We start from the raw sequence: 18,093 nt of genomic DNA, 5'->3' as shown, positions 1-18,093 counted from the left end.
GTTTACATATCAAAATTTTAAATGTTAAAGTGATTACGTAAATACAAGATTAAAACTTAAGAAAAAACGATGGTACGGAAAGAATTATGTCAGTTAGTGTGAAAACTAAAGGTTATGAAATACCATATTTTGCGATTATACCTTTTACGAAAGACTATCGGTGTAAGCAGAGTAAGCGTAGGCTGTATGTTAATTCAACTCTGCACTTTACAAAGTCCAAGGAGTGAGACTGATTTTCTTGAAATGTGTGAGAAAAGTATCCCTTGAAGCAAATAGTATTTAACACTGTCTGTGTGTGCTATTATATGTATTGGATATGTTGTAGAAGGTTATTGTTAGAAATAGTCTGCTTTCAGCAGGCAGACAAATGCGTATAAGTTGATAGCCTTTCATCAGGAAATGAAATTGAGATTCAAAATTATTCTAAAGACGATTTGAAATGTCTGTATGTCAAATGTGAATAGAGCTTATGCTGATATTTCTTCATTGCATCTGTAATCAAAGTACTGTTTGATTTCAAGCTCACAGGGTGAAATTATTTTATCTAGATTGTATCATAATTTAATTGTCTCCATGTAGAGTATGCCAATTAAGATGCTTCAGGAAAAATGCATTTCAACGTCTTCAGTTTGTTTTTGTAAGCTGTCATGTGATTGGTCTCGTGTCATGAATATTCATATTTTTTTGTAGGCTGTTCATTTTATTGGGCTCATGAGCATGAATATTCATGATGTTACATGACCAGCAACCTGATTGGTCATTTTGATGCACAGTTTATCATGTGACCCCATTTGTATGATTTCATTGGCTTGATAATGTATTGAAGATAATGCAAAGTAGAAACATAAAGAAGGATAAATGTGGTCAATTGGGATGTGTAGCAAGATAAGACAAATAGTGATTTATGCTAAAACCGAGTTCCACCTAATGCATTTTGTAGAAAGATAAATGCTGTGGCCCTTATCTCTCTGAAGCAGAGAAATTCAATAAATCAGAAAGACTAGGTACAGCTTTCAAGATTTGTTTTACACTTAAGTCTGGAATTGATCACCAATTAGTTATCGTAAATTGTTGTACCTCAGGTGAACTTCAAGTGTTTGCCATTTCTTAGATACAGCAGAAAGTGCCATTAACAGACGTGCTATCAAAATGTGTCAACTTTGCTCCACAAATGTCTTCAGTGAATGCTTTCTTGCTGTTTTCAACTTTTAAGTTTTATGTTGTGTTTCGCAGGTCATCAATGCTGGAATCTTTCCAAATATTGACATGCAGTCAGAAAACTTGGTATTGTATGTATTAGAATGTTTGAAATAGCTTGAATTAATACAAACCTGATATGTTTTATTGTTAATTAAGTCATATAGATTCGAATAGGTTTCTGTACGATTGGTTTTGTAATATATCACATCTGCTCGAAGTATTAAAGCAACATTGAAAACCCCCAGACAGACACTCTTATGAATATAGACATAGTCAGACATACATACATAGTACATACATACATACATACATACATACATACATACATACATACATACATACATACATACATACATACATACACACACACACACACACACACACACACACACACACACATACACACACACCACTCTTCTTATTTATGTTCAGAAATATTTCTGTCTCTTTACATTTCTCATGCTACACTGCCAATAGTGGTTTTTAAAGTGACCCCATTTTACACATCAATGAACTAAAAGTGATAAAAGTCATTTCTAAATAGTCTTAAAAAGTCTAACATTGAATGGAATACACCATTAATATCATTAAATCTCATAGCTGACTTGTATCTTATCATAAATGAGGACCTTGTTGTATATTTTAGATGACAAATTGGCCTATTTACATATTAATTAAATGATAATTATGCATGGATGGATTTTGAAATGTAAGAGTTGATGACAGTTACAACATACAGCTGTTTTAGTGTTAAGTTTTCCATTTCAATGAGTTAATGGATAGTATTGTATTATGACTCATCTTACCGCAATATATTATAGTATGGCTAAACCTTCAATATACAATTATTCTACTGACCAAACGTTTTAGTTTTGCTTTTAAAAATGAATTCCTTTTGTTCAAGTATCTTCTTTCATCTTCCATTTTGTTGCCAATCTTTTTCATCTTTAGAATCCGCAGCACCCATCTCCATCATTCCTTTTTCTCAATCTTCATCTCTTTCCTTTCTGTGTCTCTAGTTTGTTTCTGTGCAACTTTTCATCTCTCATCTCCTCCTTCCCATCTCTCATCCCCTCCTTCCCATTTCTTAGACCCTGTGATTGCTCCTCGCCTTTGTCACTATTTCTTTTAATCTGACATGTTCCATGTGTATTTCTGCATGTACATGTACAGTTTTTCAATTCTCCCATCCTGCCCTTTCCCCTTCCTCTGACTACTCCTGAGCCTCTTTCTCCTTCCTTTCATTTTGTGTTTCTAGTTTATTTCTTAATAAGCAACTTTTCATTTTTTGAATCATCCACAATTATCGAAAGACACTGCAACATACTTTACAAAATGGTGTATGGTGCATATTCAGTTTTCTAGTCGATTTGAACGTTGTTTCAGTACCCTACGATCAATGCAATCTCTGCCACCCTTCATGGACTTTAAATACCTCAAAAGATGACAAAATTGGTGACATTTTCTGGGAAATGAGAACCAGTAATGATGTTAATAGTCAGTGTAAGATAAGACTTGATTACTTTCTTTAAGAATTGAACCATATAAAAACTCTTGGCCTTAGACTTCTCCCTTTTGTCGATTCAGACGTTTGATAGTTACTTTGAATTGACATTGTAAATTGGGATGTACAGTATTGTCAAAATTGGATATAGGATATTTAGTTTTATGCACAGAGTGAGACACAAATCTTAGACAGTATTGTGTGATGCCAGACACGAAATGATCGACTCCTTTTGAGTTCCAAGATTCTACCTTTGTGAGGTTTTACCAATAATTTTAGCCAACTTCCCTTTGTAGAAGCCATAAATGTCAAAAACAGAAACCCAGATCAATATATGCAATAGTGTGTGTAGTGATATGTGTAGATATTTAGATTTAAAAAATTGATATGTATACTCAAATAGTTTTACTTATCAACATAATCTTTATCAAAGAGTATAAGTTTACAAAAAAAAACCACAAAGTAAAGATGTAATTTAGAATTAATACGTAGTTATAAATTATGTAATAAATGATAAATTAATGAAATTATATATATAATATATATAATATATATATAAAATATATATATTAGATATATATAAATATAATATATATATATATATATGTGAGTGTGTGTGTGTGTGTGTGTGTGTGTGTACACACACATTGTCACAGTGTAATCAATGATTCAGACGTTGGTTATACACTATAAAACATTACGTCAGAATTTTAATTGTATTTTGATTCTTTTTTATTGCCTAAATCTAATGCTGGTAATATTATATTGAAACCATAGTACATGTCGTATTCTCCATTTTCAAACTAACTTGAGTAGTACCGGTTTAGATGAATTTATTGACAAATTAAAACTAATATGTTCAAACCAAGATTATTGTCATAAATTCTATACTAATCTTTTGTTAAAATAGAACATTGACCAGTTTTACTCACTTCTATGTAATTTCTGTTTAATCTCACCTACAGTGTGATAATTTCGTGCAATTCTAAAAAAAAAATTCATTAATTCAAGGTGCCCTTTGTAACCTCAGGGTTATTGCAAATCCTCTTAGTTATAACAAAAAATTCCTCCCCAAAAGAAGAAATATAAAAACGAAATATCCTGTACAGAGAGAAAGGTATAATGCACTTGTATTGCCTGTAGGCCTTCACAAATTGGCTTGCTGTGCAGTGTTATCCAAATGCCATTCATCTTTTTAAAAAGTATTTACACAGATGGAAGTCGTATTCATTTTTCGTAAACTAAAATGTATGATAAAAGTTCCACTCTATGTCGTTATAGATAGTGTTGTTTTAAGTGTTGATGCACTTTCGTGGTATTATTTGCAAATGTCATTGTCTGTCCCGCAGGAAACTTCAATACCTTCAATTCGAAGCTTTTCCTGTGTTTGTGTTCATCAAGTTTCAGTTTGTTGGAGCTTGAGGCAAATCATGAAATGTAAAAGGTATACATTGAGTTGACATCGGTGTTTTTATGTAAGCTAGCTGTGTCTGAAGCTGTAATAATGCCGTCACCATCGGGGGTTTGTCTTTTGTAATACTCCGACATTTTAACATGGTGAAAACACTTACCACAGATATATGATAGCTTTATTTTGTAAAACGAAGCTTAGGTGTTTTTTCTTCCAATTTGCAATAGAAATTCTTGGATTGGAAACTGATCCATCCCCTTTTAAACTCTGGCTACCACTGTTACATAAAAGATCAAAAACTGCAAAACATATGGAATACAGAATTGAACAAAAATGATTGAAATTGGAAATTCTTGTCATTTTTTGGCCATGATATTTGCAATCAACAACAGTATTTGGTTTCAATCTGTGCTGGAATTTTTATTTTGTCATATGTCCTGTTAAATCATCAGAAATGTATACTTTCCACAGACACACAACACATTAGGTAAATATTATCAGAAAAAAGAAAATAATTTGTATTTGAGAATATATGCTGTAAGTGTTTTCATTAGAATTTGTTGCTTTGCTTGTATTGGACTACATTTTCACAGATTTGGGACAGTATATATGATGTATGTATGGTAACTTTAGATAAGAAGTAATTTCATTGGGTTTCATTTTTAATAGCACACTATCGAAAATAATGACAAATTCTACATGAAATCTTTGTATTGTACAATGTACAGGATTTGTTTGAATGGTTGTTGAGAACAGACTACAATGTACACATTGATGGAATGATTTAGTTTGCTAGTCATGAATTCATGTGTCACGCAAGGAGGGACATGTCATGCGGGATTGACCAAGGTTGATACGATGATGGAATGAGATGAACAACTCGAACATAAGGATTAGATAGAGAGATTTAGGGGATCACAGAGAAGGGACTATCTGACATGGTTGGAAGGGATTGAGTGTAATGATACCGCATACAAAGTGACCCCAACAAACATCATTAAAACCTTGTCAGATTAAGATTTTTAGGGCAAAACAGATAGAGATGAGTTCATTAATGAGTGTTCTACATTTTGTCTAAAGCTCGTGGAATGTTGTAACTCGTGATGACTGACTCCAAATCTGCCTGTTGGTTGTTTGGTTTTTAATTATAGATCAAAGGTATATGTGTCATGGTTCATCAATGGATGTTGTTAAATTATTACAATACAAGATATTCAGGTCACTGTCAGTACTCCTGTTGTTTTTGACATTGACTTTGCAGTGCATAATGGTCACCATGACAACAATATTCACGTCTGTGCAGGACTGTAGAACAGAGAAAACAAATGCAACTTTGTGAATTTTCATCACTCTTGCATTATGAAGATGTTTTGGTATAGAAAGAAGATATGATTTGTATGGTAGCATTTGTCTAACCCTACACATTCACGTCGCTCAGTTTGTAAAGTCTCTTTTTCCAAAAACTAAATTGCGCAGATTGCACCTAAAAGTTCTATTACATATAATCTTGTTGTCAGAGATTTAGCAGTAAATGTACGAATTGGTAAATTTATACTCAATAATTTTGCGTAGAAATCCATTGAAATTGGAAGATTAAACGGTAAAGGACTTTGACAGTTGTACAAAAGACCAGACTCTGTCATCATCAGTGTTGTGAAGAGCCTTAGACACAAGTTAGCGTGAGGCAAAGATTAAGTTTGCGTGAGTCGTATGAATTAGTTGCTATGTGTCATAATTGTACAAGGCTAAATCAGACATACTCTTCACGTTAACTATCATGCTATCTCAGTCAATTCACCTGATTGCCGCACCGTTGACAAATCAGCCTTTAATTTAACAATCCCTCTGTTTATGTATTCACTAGATTTTATCCAGTTGTTATTCCATCGTTATCTCAGAGAGCAGTGCTTACCCATGCCAGTCTTCTCACCAGGGACCCGTCCTTTCTAGTTCGTTTCATCTCAGGGTGCCCATCATACTTTGCCACCATGAATTTCTTTCTTACTTAATTCTGACCCAGAATTTTGAATCATGAATTAAAAATTGTTACTGTAGGTGCATGTATGTTGCAGGCTGATAAGTCATTCAGAAATTGTCGTACATGAATACAAATGCCATACCTCGAGTCAAAGGCTGACGAATCATTCACAAATTGCCGTACCCAAATGCCAATGTTGTACTAGACTTAAAAACCAATAAATCATCTACAAATTTTCATATCCAACTGTATATGTCGCCGTTGTACCAGACACAGAGGCTGAGCGATCATTCACAAACGTTTATACTCAAATGTAAATGTCATATCAAACTCCAAGATTCACCAATCATTCACAAATTGTCGTACCCAAATGTAAATGCTATATCAGACTCCAAGATTCACCAATCATTCACAAATTGTCGTACCCAAATGTAAAAATTGTACAAAGTTTCATACCATAAATTTTCATTCTTAAATTCAAATGCCATACCAGTCAAAGACTAACAAATTCTTCACAAATTGTTGTACCTTCATAGAAATGTTGTATCAATAACTGACAAATCATTCACAGGGTTTTATACCAAAATGTGAATATCAAAATCCTACAGGCTGATGTAAAGGCTGTTAGAAGCATTCTCAACTTGTCATATCCAAATGTCACTCTAGTCAAAAAGTTATTATGTGAAAAGGAACTTTTCAGTATCTCTAGGCGTACTTGCTATTCAAATTATTCAAATGTTATTGTGTGACATTTTATTTTGGCCTAGATGAGGATTTAGTATTTATTTGGATTTTTAATTTATAAAACAATTTTATCATTGCTTCCTACTTGTAAAATCAATATGCCAAGTCCTTGTTTGTAATGCAATAAATTGCAAAAAAGATTAAAAAATAAACGTGTAAAATGTTTGTTATTGTAATTGTACTATTCAATTTTGTTTCATATCGATTTTTCAAGTAGGAAGCCATGATAAAATAATTTGTTTTGTAAATGAAAAATCCAAAATAAATACCCAATCCTCATCCACATGGCCACTTTAATAATGTTGTCATATATTTTACAATTTATTCAATTTTATGTAAACTTGATCAATATTTCTCATTTTGATACTCATTAAAAATCTATTTCATATATTTTTTATAATTTATAATTTTAGATAAACCTGATCAACTTTTCATATTCATTGAAATATAAAATCATCATATTTTGGTTTACATCATTAAAAGTATCATTTTTAGTGGAAAATTGAAGTGGTGCAGCAGTTTTAATTTTCAGCTTTTCGTTGGTTTTAAGTGCTGTACATTGTAATGCGTTATTCATATTCAAGTCGTGTATGTTTCACTCAGTGAGTAAATATGCATACGTGATTTTTAGGAAATGGACTAATGTTTACTAATGAAAAGGAGCTGCAGATGCACTCTCGCTTAAATAAACTAACGACTATTAAAACACTTACGAATTCATGATTGACAGTTTCATCAATCATTGCATATATTTAAGGTTTACAAATTAAATTCTGAAATCTACATTCCGATGGAAATTTGTATTGAAAAGAGCCGTTACAATAGATTTGCATGATATGCCCTTTTGACAGAAAAATTTCTGATTACATAGAGTCTACAGTTTTAAAACTGAATGGTGTGTGTGTGTGGCTCTATAGATGGTATTGTTCAAGGTATGAAAGTGCCAGGAAAAACGTAACTGTTGTTAGATTAGGTGTATCCAGGAAATGTTTAATGGAATGACATTAACGTAAAGGTGAAACATCATGATTAAAAAAGTTGCACTGAATAAAAACGTTGTGACGTGTGACCACTGTTCATTACACCACAATGAATTGTATAGGGTTTGAAATCGATGAATTCAACAATGGAAATAGAAGCAGAGTTTTATAGATAATCCTATTGGTGTTTCAATAAATACTTTCATTCAATTAAAAACCAGAGGTGTGTTACTGTGTTTTTGTCAGCAACAAAAAAAAATCCTCTTTCAATAATATTTCAATTTTTTATGAGATTTTTGGGTAATGGCCTCCTGTCACGCAACGTTAAATATCTGCCTTTTTAGATTAGTCAAATTTTAATCAATCTGAAAATTGTTATCCTTTCAGCCTATTCTGGGAAATTGTACTTTTCAAAGTTAACTAAGAAAGGAATTCAGTTCATGAATGATAAGTAGTCATTTTTGTCGGTTATAATTAGTTTTAGAAAACTGTTGTACTAAACTTGTCAATAATTTTGATCATCACATATATGCAAATAAGCATATCCAAATATGGTTAACAGAAAGTTTGCAGAGGATGACGCATCTTTGTAATTCGTGATGTTGACCCCGAGCAATTTTTAATATGAAAGAAAAGGAATTATTATGAAGAAAAAAGTTCCAATGGCAAGTTAAATTGTCTTTCTTAATCTAAAATTTTGCTGAAAACCTGTGGACATTTTGTGTTTTTGTAACACACTTTACCTGTAACAATTTTATCATGAAAGAAAAAGTTGCAATCATTGTCACTTTCTTCTAATTTACAAATTTAAAGGCCAGTGTTTCAATCCCAGATTCTTGCATTAGTGTTTTCTTATCTATGGAGCCATAAGGATTACATAGAATCATTCTTGTGTTCTGGACTAGGTTTTTGTGTAGCTTTGCAGGACTACTGTTTTAACACTAAATTTTAGCTGTAATCCTAACTTATCTTTTACACCGCCTGCCTAAGGTGTACTAACTTATTGAGGTAAAGACATTCATGTCAACCAAGTATCCATGTTACAACTCATCCCTGATGCACAGCGGTAAGGTCATTTTGTACAACTCCTATATTTCCTTTTAGCTGAAAAGGAAAAAAATTAGCACAATAATATATCTAAACATTGAGGTACGATGTAGCCTCATACTTGAGTGACTCATCTTACCAGTATCTTCATTCCACCTGCAAACTAATGCAAATATAGTCTTGGGTTAAAACACCCGCAGCGATCTCTGACTGCAATTGAGAAAAAACCTTTATAGGCAATTTATTGATTACTCAGTCTCCAGTTAGGTAGTCACAGGTGAGAGATTGCTTAGGGACAGATTTGTGAGTTCTCCCTCTTGTGTCAGAAATAAGAAATCAACCTGGAGCAATTTTGGAGTCTGCCCTCTCTGGTGAAAAATATTAGTGAATAGAACGTACATGTACCTGGCCTGCTGTTACAGTTATATTAGAAAGGAGTAGAAGTATATTGCTGTTATTCAGAAAATGTAGTCTTCAACAGATGTTGATTTATAGTGCATGGATTATTTGAACAGTGGGAGGTATGACATTGTTGGATCTTTGCCTTTCAAAGTTGAGAGCAATACATTGAAAAAAGTGTCAACCTGTGTGGTAAAAAATAAAAATCAATAATTGCATCTACTGAATGTTGTGTCGGTCAAGCTGACATATTTCCTCATCAAATGAAAAAAACAAACAAACAACAAAAAATGAAATAACATTTCCAGAACCTTAGATTCTTTTTGTGTTACATGAGGTGTTTGATTAGAATTCACCCTTGAACAGTTTGTTGTTCAATAACCCACGTCTTCATATGTTAAGAATTTAATATTTCAATGCTTTTAACAGCTGTTCTCGTGACAGTGAAGTAATTTTCTCTGAGCATTCTTTCTTCACTTTTGCTGCTGAAAAAAAACAGTAAAATAATGAATTTATTTGTATCTTTTGTCAAGTTTGTAAACCAAGTCGAAGTGGAGTAGGTTAACAAACTTTTCAGTGAAAATTAAATCAAGTAAAATATACTGTAAACTTGCTTAAATAAACTACAGTACTGTTTTGTTTCAAAATTTGAGAAAATGAATTTTTGTCTGTTTTTTGTTTAAGAAACTTATGAAGTTTTGTCTGTTTTATTACAGGTGATGTGGAACCAATTGAATTCACTCCAGTGCCACAATCTCAATTCATACCACTTACAGAGGTTTTATGTCTTATTATTGCTGAGCTAAACAAAAGGAAATATGTTGCCACAATGGAGAAAATACGTGAGAAATTAACAGACTGTTATGGTGATGTCAAACTACCAAGTGAAGAAATCTTGAGAAAGTCATTCTCTCACCTGATAAAGGAGCAGAAAGTTTGTCACACTGGCGAGGGTTATTTTATAGTCACGCCAGAAGATTTCATGTATTTTCATGAGCAAGAATTGAAAGCCGCTGCAGATTCAGTTAACACGAGTCCAATGTCTAGTCATTCCGGTGGTTCTGATGATCGTACAGCAAAGAGCCATAAACCTGTACGACATAGTGTTCATGGTGCTAATATGATAACAAGTAAAGGGACACAGACTCGCAAAAAAGAGGGAGGAACATCTCCAAGATCCAAATCACTGCCCCCAAATCTGTCAGTTCGCGAGTCACAAAATGGCTCCAGTATTCCTGTACGTAGTAGATCATCATCACTGCAGAGAAGTAACTCTCTCAAAGAAAAGAAAGGTCAACAAACTTCTAACACAAATGTTCAGAGATCAAGATCAATGCGTGCACAAGCAACTACTACGCAAACAACAGGAACACAGATGTCAAACTTCGGTTCTGATTCAGAAGCTTCACGTGTTGCTGATAGTTGTGGAAATGCCTTTGGTTTTGGCAAATTATTCCGGAAGAGTTTTGGAAAGAAAGGAAAAAAGATTGATGATAGGAAAGAGAAAGAAAAAGGAAAAGAACAGGACAAAGAGAAGGAGAAAGAAAAAGAGAAAGATGAAAAAAGAGGTACGAAGGAAACTAAAGAGAAGAAGATTATTGAGCTGCATAATTACTCAGCTCAGTTTCCACCAGAGAATATGGCTCAGATTGTTCAAGAAATGAAACAGAAAGCAGCAAACGCCAAAGGAGATAAAAGAGGGAAATATGATGCAGGTTTGAATGGAATCGAAGCAAATGTGAAGGCGAGTCCAAAAAAGGACCGGGTCATGATTAGTAATACAGTTGAACACATTCCTGACCCCTCAACTTCAAAAGAAAAAAAACACAAAGTTTACAAGAAAAAAGAGGATACAGACCCTCTTCCAGAGAGTGAAGCAGAATTTATCTTACCGACAAAAATGTATGATGAGAAGTGTCGTACAAAGGCTGTATCAGAACAGTTACGTAAGCAGTATTCTAAGAAACACAAAGAAAACCCATGGAAATATCTACGTGATAAAGAAGGGGAGGCACTGAAGAAAAATAATGAAAAAGAACCTGTTGTGAATGGTGTTACAAGTACTAGACCAAAACGATCATCTGCCAAAGAACGTCCCAAGTCTGATCCACGTGAAGTAAGGTTACGCACCATACAACAGCAACGCACTGCAGAATATGTACGGAAACTTCCTATCAACAGAGATGAAAACAAAGAAATGCGAAGTGGAAAACACTGGAGTAATGAAATCTATACCCAGGAAGGTGTTGATTCATCTGAGTTGACAACCAGTGATAATAATAGGCATTCCCATCGTGGCAAAGCTGACAAAGCATTGGCACAATCCCCAAGAAAAGCAACGGCAGATCATGACACAATGGATTCTGATTTTACAACTCCTACTGAAGATAGCCGAGACCGCCACAGTCGTTATCGCTCAATTAAGCGAGATGCTGCAAAGATTATTCGTGACATTGAATCTCGTGTTGACGATAGTACAGACACATTCACAAGTGACCAGGATGACTATTATACTCGTCACAGACCGATATCAGATACGTTTGTACGTGTAGAGCGTGCAGACACTGGGGAAGCTGAATATTATGAGGATGAACGTGAGTGCGTGACACCACCATTAGTCGTCAATCATGATCTTCTCGATATGCCACTTCCAGAGGATTTCCAGGAACCGCATAACATCTCAATCGATTTGACAACCGGTGCTGTTCCTGTTCCTGTTCCTGGTCAGGAATATGATGAACACCATATGCGTCTTTCACCGATCAGAGAGAGTCAGGAATCACAGATGTCATTAGACCGTGAGAGGGCATCTCAACAATCATTGGATGCAAACCGCAGTCAGAGAGATAAATCACCTCTTCCTAGAGACTTCATCGAACATGATGAGACCCCGTCCAATTTAAGTACTGATTCAACAGCATCAACAGTTATTAGGAAAGATGTAACTCCTCACAAAGACACAACACACCAAGCCAGTGAAAGTTTCTCAAGTTCTGCCTGTGACAGTGGTTTTAATTCGCCGCGTGGTTCGATAGCACTAAGTCGCCACAGTACTTCTCCAATTGAACACATGACCTATGATCAACTTCGAGAGAAAAGACTGAGCTACTGTATTCCAGAAGGAATTGAACTGAAAGATTTTGAAACCCCAAATGTGAAATCACACATACAGAAAAGTAAAAATGGTGGATTTTATGAGAAAGATAGACCAAGTATGATTCCTAAATTGAAACATGGTAATGGTAACAGTAACGGTAACGGTAACAACACACCTGCTGTAGTTGCCAATCGTCCTTCCAAATCAGGGGGTAGCACTCCTGAATCCACTGAGAGAGAAATAACTCAAGTGACAAAAGACCATCAACACAAAGATCTCACACAGCCACGCCAGCATGAAGCACTTCAAGTGCTATGAGTTGATTCCCTCTTGCATGACCTTTGATGACCTCTGACCTTTAACCTTACACTTACATTTAATCATCTTAAAGTAATGGTCATAATGAAAATCATCTTGGAGGAATTACGCTATGAGCACTAGGTTGGACATGACTGCATATCCTTGCAGGGACCTTTGACCTTGGTGTGACCTTTAACCCTCTCAAAGATGGAACAAAATCTGAGAAAACATGTAAAGTCATTGTCATTGTTATGCATCCAAAGTATTGGAATCAAAAAGTATGAAAATGGCAAATCTGGATATATATATTATTCAATTCATTTAGCATATTGTGGACAGTATGTGAATTTCCTCAAGTATAACTAGTATAGTGAGTTGTAAGATTGCCACATTGTTTCCTTCAAAAGCAAAGAGGAGGAACATATGTTTTGTTGTCATAGCAACAGCATGTCTGCCAGCAGTAGCACATTGATATATATGCACACCACTTTAAATTCAACTTTGACCTTGGGATGTATAAAATCCACATAGATTGCCTGGAAAACGTGACATGAAAATTTGAATCGTGTGAAAAAATCTTGCTATGATCGGTGATAGAGACTTTAGCAGATGTAATATATTTCAGCCTGACTGTGGAATGGTTTGTGTATCATACACCTATGTGGTAGTGACCCTCCAATCCCCCAAACCCTCCATCACCCAAGAAGTTTCTGATTAGCTAACTTGTTACGTTAAAAAAAGTGTCTGCTAGTATAAGATGTACAGTAATTATTCAAATGTCCAATGGATATATTTCAGTTCTTGGTGTAGTGTTAAGCCTATGGTGTTAATATTCTGTATATATTTTCTTCATGCGCCAATTCACTCCAGTTATAACTCTCAAAGATAAGTTTTCTCCCTGAATAAGTTTTAAAGTTTTTTCTATGATTATTAGTGAAGCAAGAGTTGTTTTGTGATACATATACCAATAGGCCACAAGAGAAACAGTTCAGTACAGAAGAGACTGATGACAATATTGGTCACCCTCAAAATGATGGTATATATGAAAGGGACTAAATGAAAGGGACTTACAGTTGCAAACTGGACCAACGTGAATCCAGATATTAAAGTGGGGACTTAGAGTTGCAAACTGGACCAACGTGAATCCAGATATTAAAGTGGGGACTTACAGTTGCAAACTGGACCAACGTGAATCCAGATATTAAAGTGCTTAAAACAAAGGTAATCAATATGTATTTATGTGAAATCATGTTGGTTTCCTGCATAGCTATACAATTGACCTTCAAGTTGGCCATCTCTTTATTGTACATAACGACCACATACTGTTTGTGAAAGAGAAAATGAAACATTTTTTTTGGAAGATTTAATAATAATTCAGTCGACAGGCACTGTCACAAAGTTGTAGACTTGTCATGTGTTTTGTATCAGTATGTGTTCACATGGAACTATTGAACCCTCTATGAGGAAACAAATGTCGTATGGTGAAAAGTTGACTCTGAAGAGCGCCACCTAGTGATGGGAATATGATTTGGTGCAGTGGACATTGATACTGAACTTGAAGAGCGCCACCTACATAGTAGTAGGGAAGAATTTCATGTGGTGCAATGCAGAATGTTGGACATCGACTTTTAAAGAATATTGCTAAGTGGTACGACATTTACTAACATTAGTGTTAGTTGCAAAATTTAGAAATTGTAGACAAAAATTAGAGTGATAGGTTACAAACAAACAGTGTTCATGAATAAATTTGTTACATGCTGTTAATTTTTTGGAGAAGTTTTATCCTTCTGAAAAAAATAAGCACCCAAATAGTACTATGATTTGAGATTATTTTGTATTGCTCAGGATGGTGAAGATTTTATTTTTTAGTTAATTGGTTGTTTACGCTGTCATTTATGCGAAAAAACTCAATCTATTAGCTTTATATCAGCCTTGTTGATGCAAAGTTTAAGAAAGTGAAATTTTAATTTTTCTGTATATATTTTGCATGAATTTCTACTTTCATTTGTGTCTTTTTTGTGTCAGAATTTAGTTATTGACTGAATAGTTGTTTTATGACCGCCCTGTTTCTAGCACACGCTCTCTTGCCTTGTCCGTTGGGGTCAAAGGTGAAAGCTCATATACGCTTTTGTATCTTTTCATGCTGGAGAGATTTGAAGTTAAAATGTGTGACAAATGGTGCTAGAATTTATCAATGTAGATCAAAAAAGTGAGTTCTTATAGGAATAAAAAAGTCAATTTTTACTGTTTTATGATAAGAAATTGCAAAAATTTGAAAACTAATCATGGAAATGTTTTCGTATGACATATATGTAGGTGCATTGATATGCTGATTTATAGATAACTGCAGCCACATGTGCCTAGATTTGTGAACAATTACAGAGGGGCATTTATGGTTGGGTTGAGTAATGAATTATTTGTTTAACTGTGGTTGTTATTTTTATTTGTGTATGTTATTCCTCTAAATCAGATGAAAGATTGATTTTGCCGTACATGCTTTTGAAATATAATGACAGTAATCCTAAACTTCTCACTAACTGGAAATTATAAAAGTTTTCATTTAAAAACAGAAGGCAGAGGAGATGTAGGAAGAGAAGGGTGTGACAGGTTTCACTTGTTCCTTACTGTCAAATTGCACTACATCATCACCAAATCTTACATCAGGTTAACTCATAAACCCTCTCATCTACTACCCAGGAGAATAACATACACAAAACCAAAAATAAACAAACAATTATTGAATATTATTTTCTCCTTTCTTGCCCCTCTTAAAGTGAGTAATTGCAGTCTAGCACATTTGCAACCCAAAATGGCTATTTTAAGCAAGATTAACCTAGTACGAGTAGAATTAGTGTGATCAAACAGTTGTGGGTTTTTAAATAAATTTTAGTAACAAAGACAAGTAAATAATCAACCAAATATATGAGGCTGGCTAAAAGGCAAGAGAATTGGTCAAAAACTCGACACAGTTTAGAACTTTCAGCACAGAAGAAGACAATAACTAATTTGTCAATTTCAGTAATGTTTACGGTTTTGTCCCCAAATTTAGTGTAGTAACCATTTTGAGTAGTAGAATTTTGACAAACTGTGGAAATGAAAGTTTTCAGTCTGTCTGATGTTGATAACTGCCCTGTGTATATATTGAATTCTTTTTTCTACTATAGTTACTAAGGTTTGTGTAGACATTCATTGGTTTATGCTTTATCTGTAATCTGTACCCAGTATCCTGTTGTTATAGTGTCAACATAAAACTTCCAAAAAACAAAACATTTCAGTATATTAAAGTAGACAAGAGAAAATTCCCTGCAAACATCCAGAAATTAGGAGTTTTGATAAATTATTATTTTCAGCCCTTGAAGACTCAAGGTAGACTGACTGTAAGGTATTGTGTCATCTCTTGAAGCCTTCTCTTCTCCATGGGCATGACACATCCTATCTAACCATAGACCCTTACTCGTGTACGGTCTGTGATCTTACAAACTAGACTCGAGGTGGATGGAAATCCTTACTCATGTACGGTCGGTCTGTGATCTAACAAACTAGACTTGAGGTGGATGGAAATGGTTTTATTTTTCAGTTTATGTAGTAACTCTTTCGATATTCAGTTTGCCACTTGTGTGACCTGTGTGCAACTCAAGGTGGCCATCATGTGCCACAATCAACCAATCAGCTTTTACCCATGGTATATATGAAATGTACTAAGTTTTCATTCATTGGGTTTGCAGGATGAGTGGAGTAAGAAGTTCACCATCCAGCCTTCTACTAAGGCTGATTGAAACAAATGTGTTGCTATTTGTTTGAAACCAAAATGACTGACAAATTTGTCAACCTTTGACTTATAAATTATAACAATAATACACTCCATGTAAAATGGTACCATTTTCATCCATTGTTTTAGAGACCTCTCAGGCTGTTAAAAGAAATCACAAGTTCACCCAGATTGTACAAGGGATTATTCTGTTGTGTTATTTTTCTTTTTATGAAATGTGTGGTCCTGGAAAATATACCCTAACCCAGAGTTTTTTATTTTTTGTGAGAGATGGACCATTGTAAGCATGTCTTTTTTTTTAATTCACCACTTCTCCAACTATAAATGTCAATATAGCCACATGTAACTTTATGTATGGAGTTAGGGAGTCTTCCCATTCTGATTTTAAATGGTAAGTTTTATCATATTGTAAGGACTGTCAACAGACTCGATTATCTTCAAGGTTGGTTTTGTCATGTCATATTTATTTCTTTAATTCCAATAAACTATTTTGTGTTGAAATTGTAATATAATTGGTATTCTTTTAATATTATTGTGTATGTTTGATGAAGGGTTGATGTGTGATATCATAACTTGCGCGTTATGCCTTAGAATGACTAGCTGATGAAAGAGTAACCTGAGTTCATAATTTTTACAATTTGTTTTGTTGTTGTTGTTGTTGTTGTTGCTGTTGTTGTTGTTGGAGGAGGTACTTCATTTGAAATCTTATACTTTAAGTATTCAATATACTGAGATTTACACAACTATCAGTTTTGCTAGTGGTAGAAAGTCAACTTGGTTGTTACATAAAATGTTACCCTGCCCTGATTCTGTCGTGCTATAAAATGGCACTCTCAACTTTCTTTCTCTAAAACACAACCCTCCCCATTAAAGTAGTTCAAAATATGGCTTAAATGCCATCAGAAATGGAAAAGGACACAAGTCCCAGAATCTATGGTAAGGACTTAATCCCACCACTGCCACCACATTGATAGTTTTAATAAAATGGCATTTGTTATTTCCCACTACTACCACCACCACAGGGACTTTGTGTGAAGGCACTGCATTAATAAATACCTATGTCTGGATCTCATTGCTGGAAGTAGGATGTGGAACAGCACTATTTGAACTCACGATTATATATAATTTATATATGGTAGGGTGGCACGACACGTCGTGTATATCTCGCAGAAAACTTTTTGGTTTGGGAATTGAAGATTGTTTGTAAGATGGCCGAAAGAGGGCGATATACTAGTACTCTGTCATGGTACTCTATTGTTATGCCAGGCAGGGTCGGTCGCTTATCGCACAAGCTCAATATAAAAGAACTTCGTCCATTTAGGACAAACCCTCTCCCTCCCCGCATAAATGAACGTTCACAAGTGCGACATCAACACGTTTATATATGATGTAAAACCATGATAAAAATTGTACCGGTCACACCACTATGATCGATGCAATGTAAAAAACATTGATGTAAACAAACACATTAAAATACTACTGGAAACCCAGCACTAAATCAACTTATCAACATCTCAAGAGTAAATACAGAACCTGCCATTGAAGGTGTGAAAGTTTTCTAAACTTGGTTAGAAGTGCGAAAGTGAAGTCGGACAATACCCCCCCCCCCTCCGGCGACGTTCGTATTGTCACATTTTTGTGTCTTATATATGATTTTACAAACA

At 34.5% G+C, this 18,093-nt stretch overlaps 1 protein-coding gene across 1 annotated transcript in view; it reads left to right on the top strand.

The window, feature by feature from the left end:
* Positions 1-12,678, top strand: part of LOC144452373 (uncharacterized) — a 69,612-nt gene extending 56,934 nt beyond the window's left edge. Inside the window, exon 2 of the mRNA XM_078143465.1 lies at positions 9,980-12,678. Coding sequence (XP_077999591.1) covers positions 9,980-12,678 — 2,699 coding nt within the window. The remainder of the gene's footprint in view (positions 1-9,979) is intronic.
* Positions 12,679-18,093: the final 5,415 nt, after the last annotated feature.

This window comes from Glandiceps talaboti, chromosome 22 (genome assembly GCF_964340395.1).
Source record: "Glandiceps talaboti chromosome 22, keGlaTala1.1, whole genome shotgun sequence".
Taxonomy (NCBI): Eukaryota; Metazoa; Hemichordata; class Enteropneusta; family Spengelidae; genus Glandiceps; species Glandiceps talaboti.
This window is presented reverse-complemented; position numbering and strand designations above follow the sequence as displayed.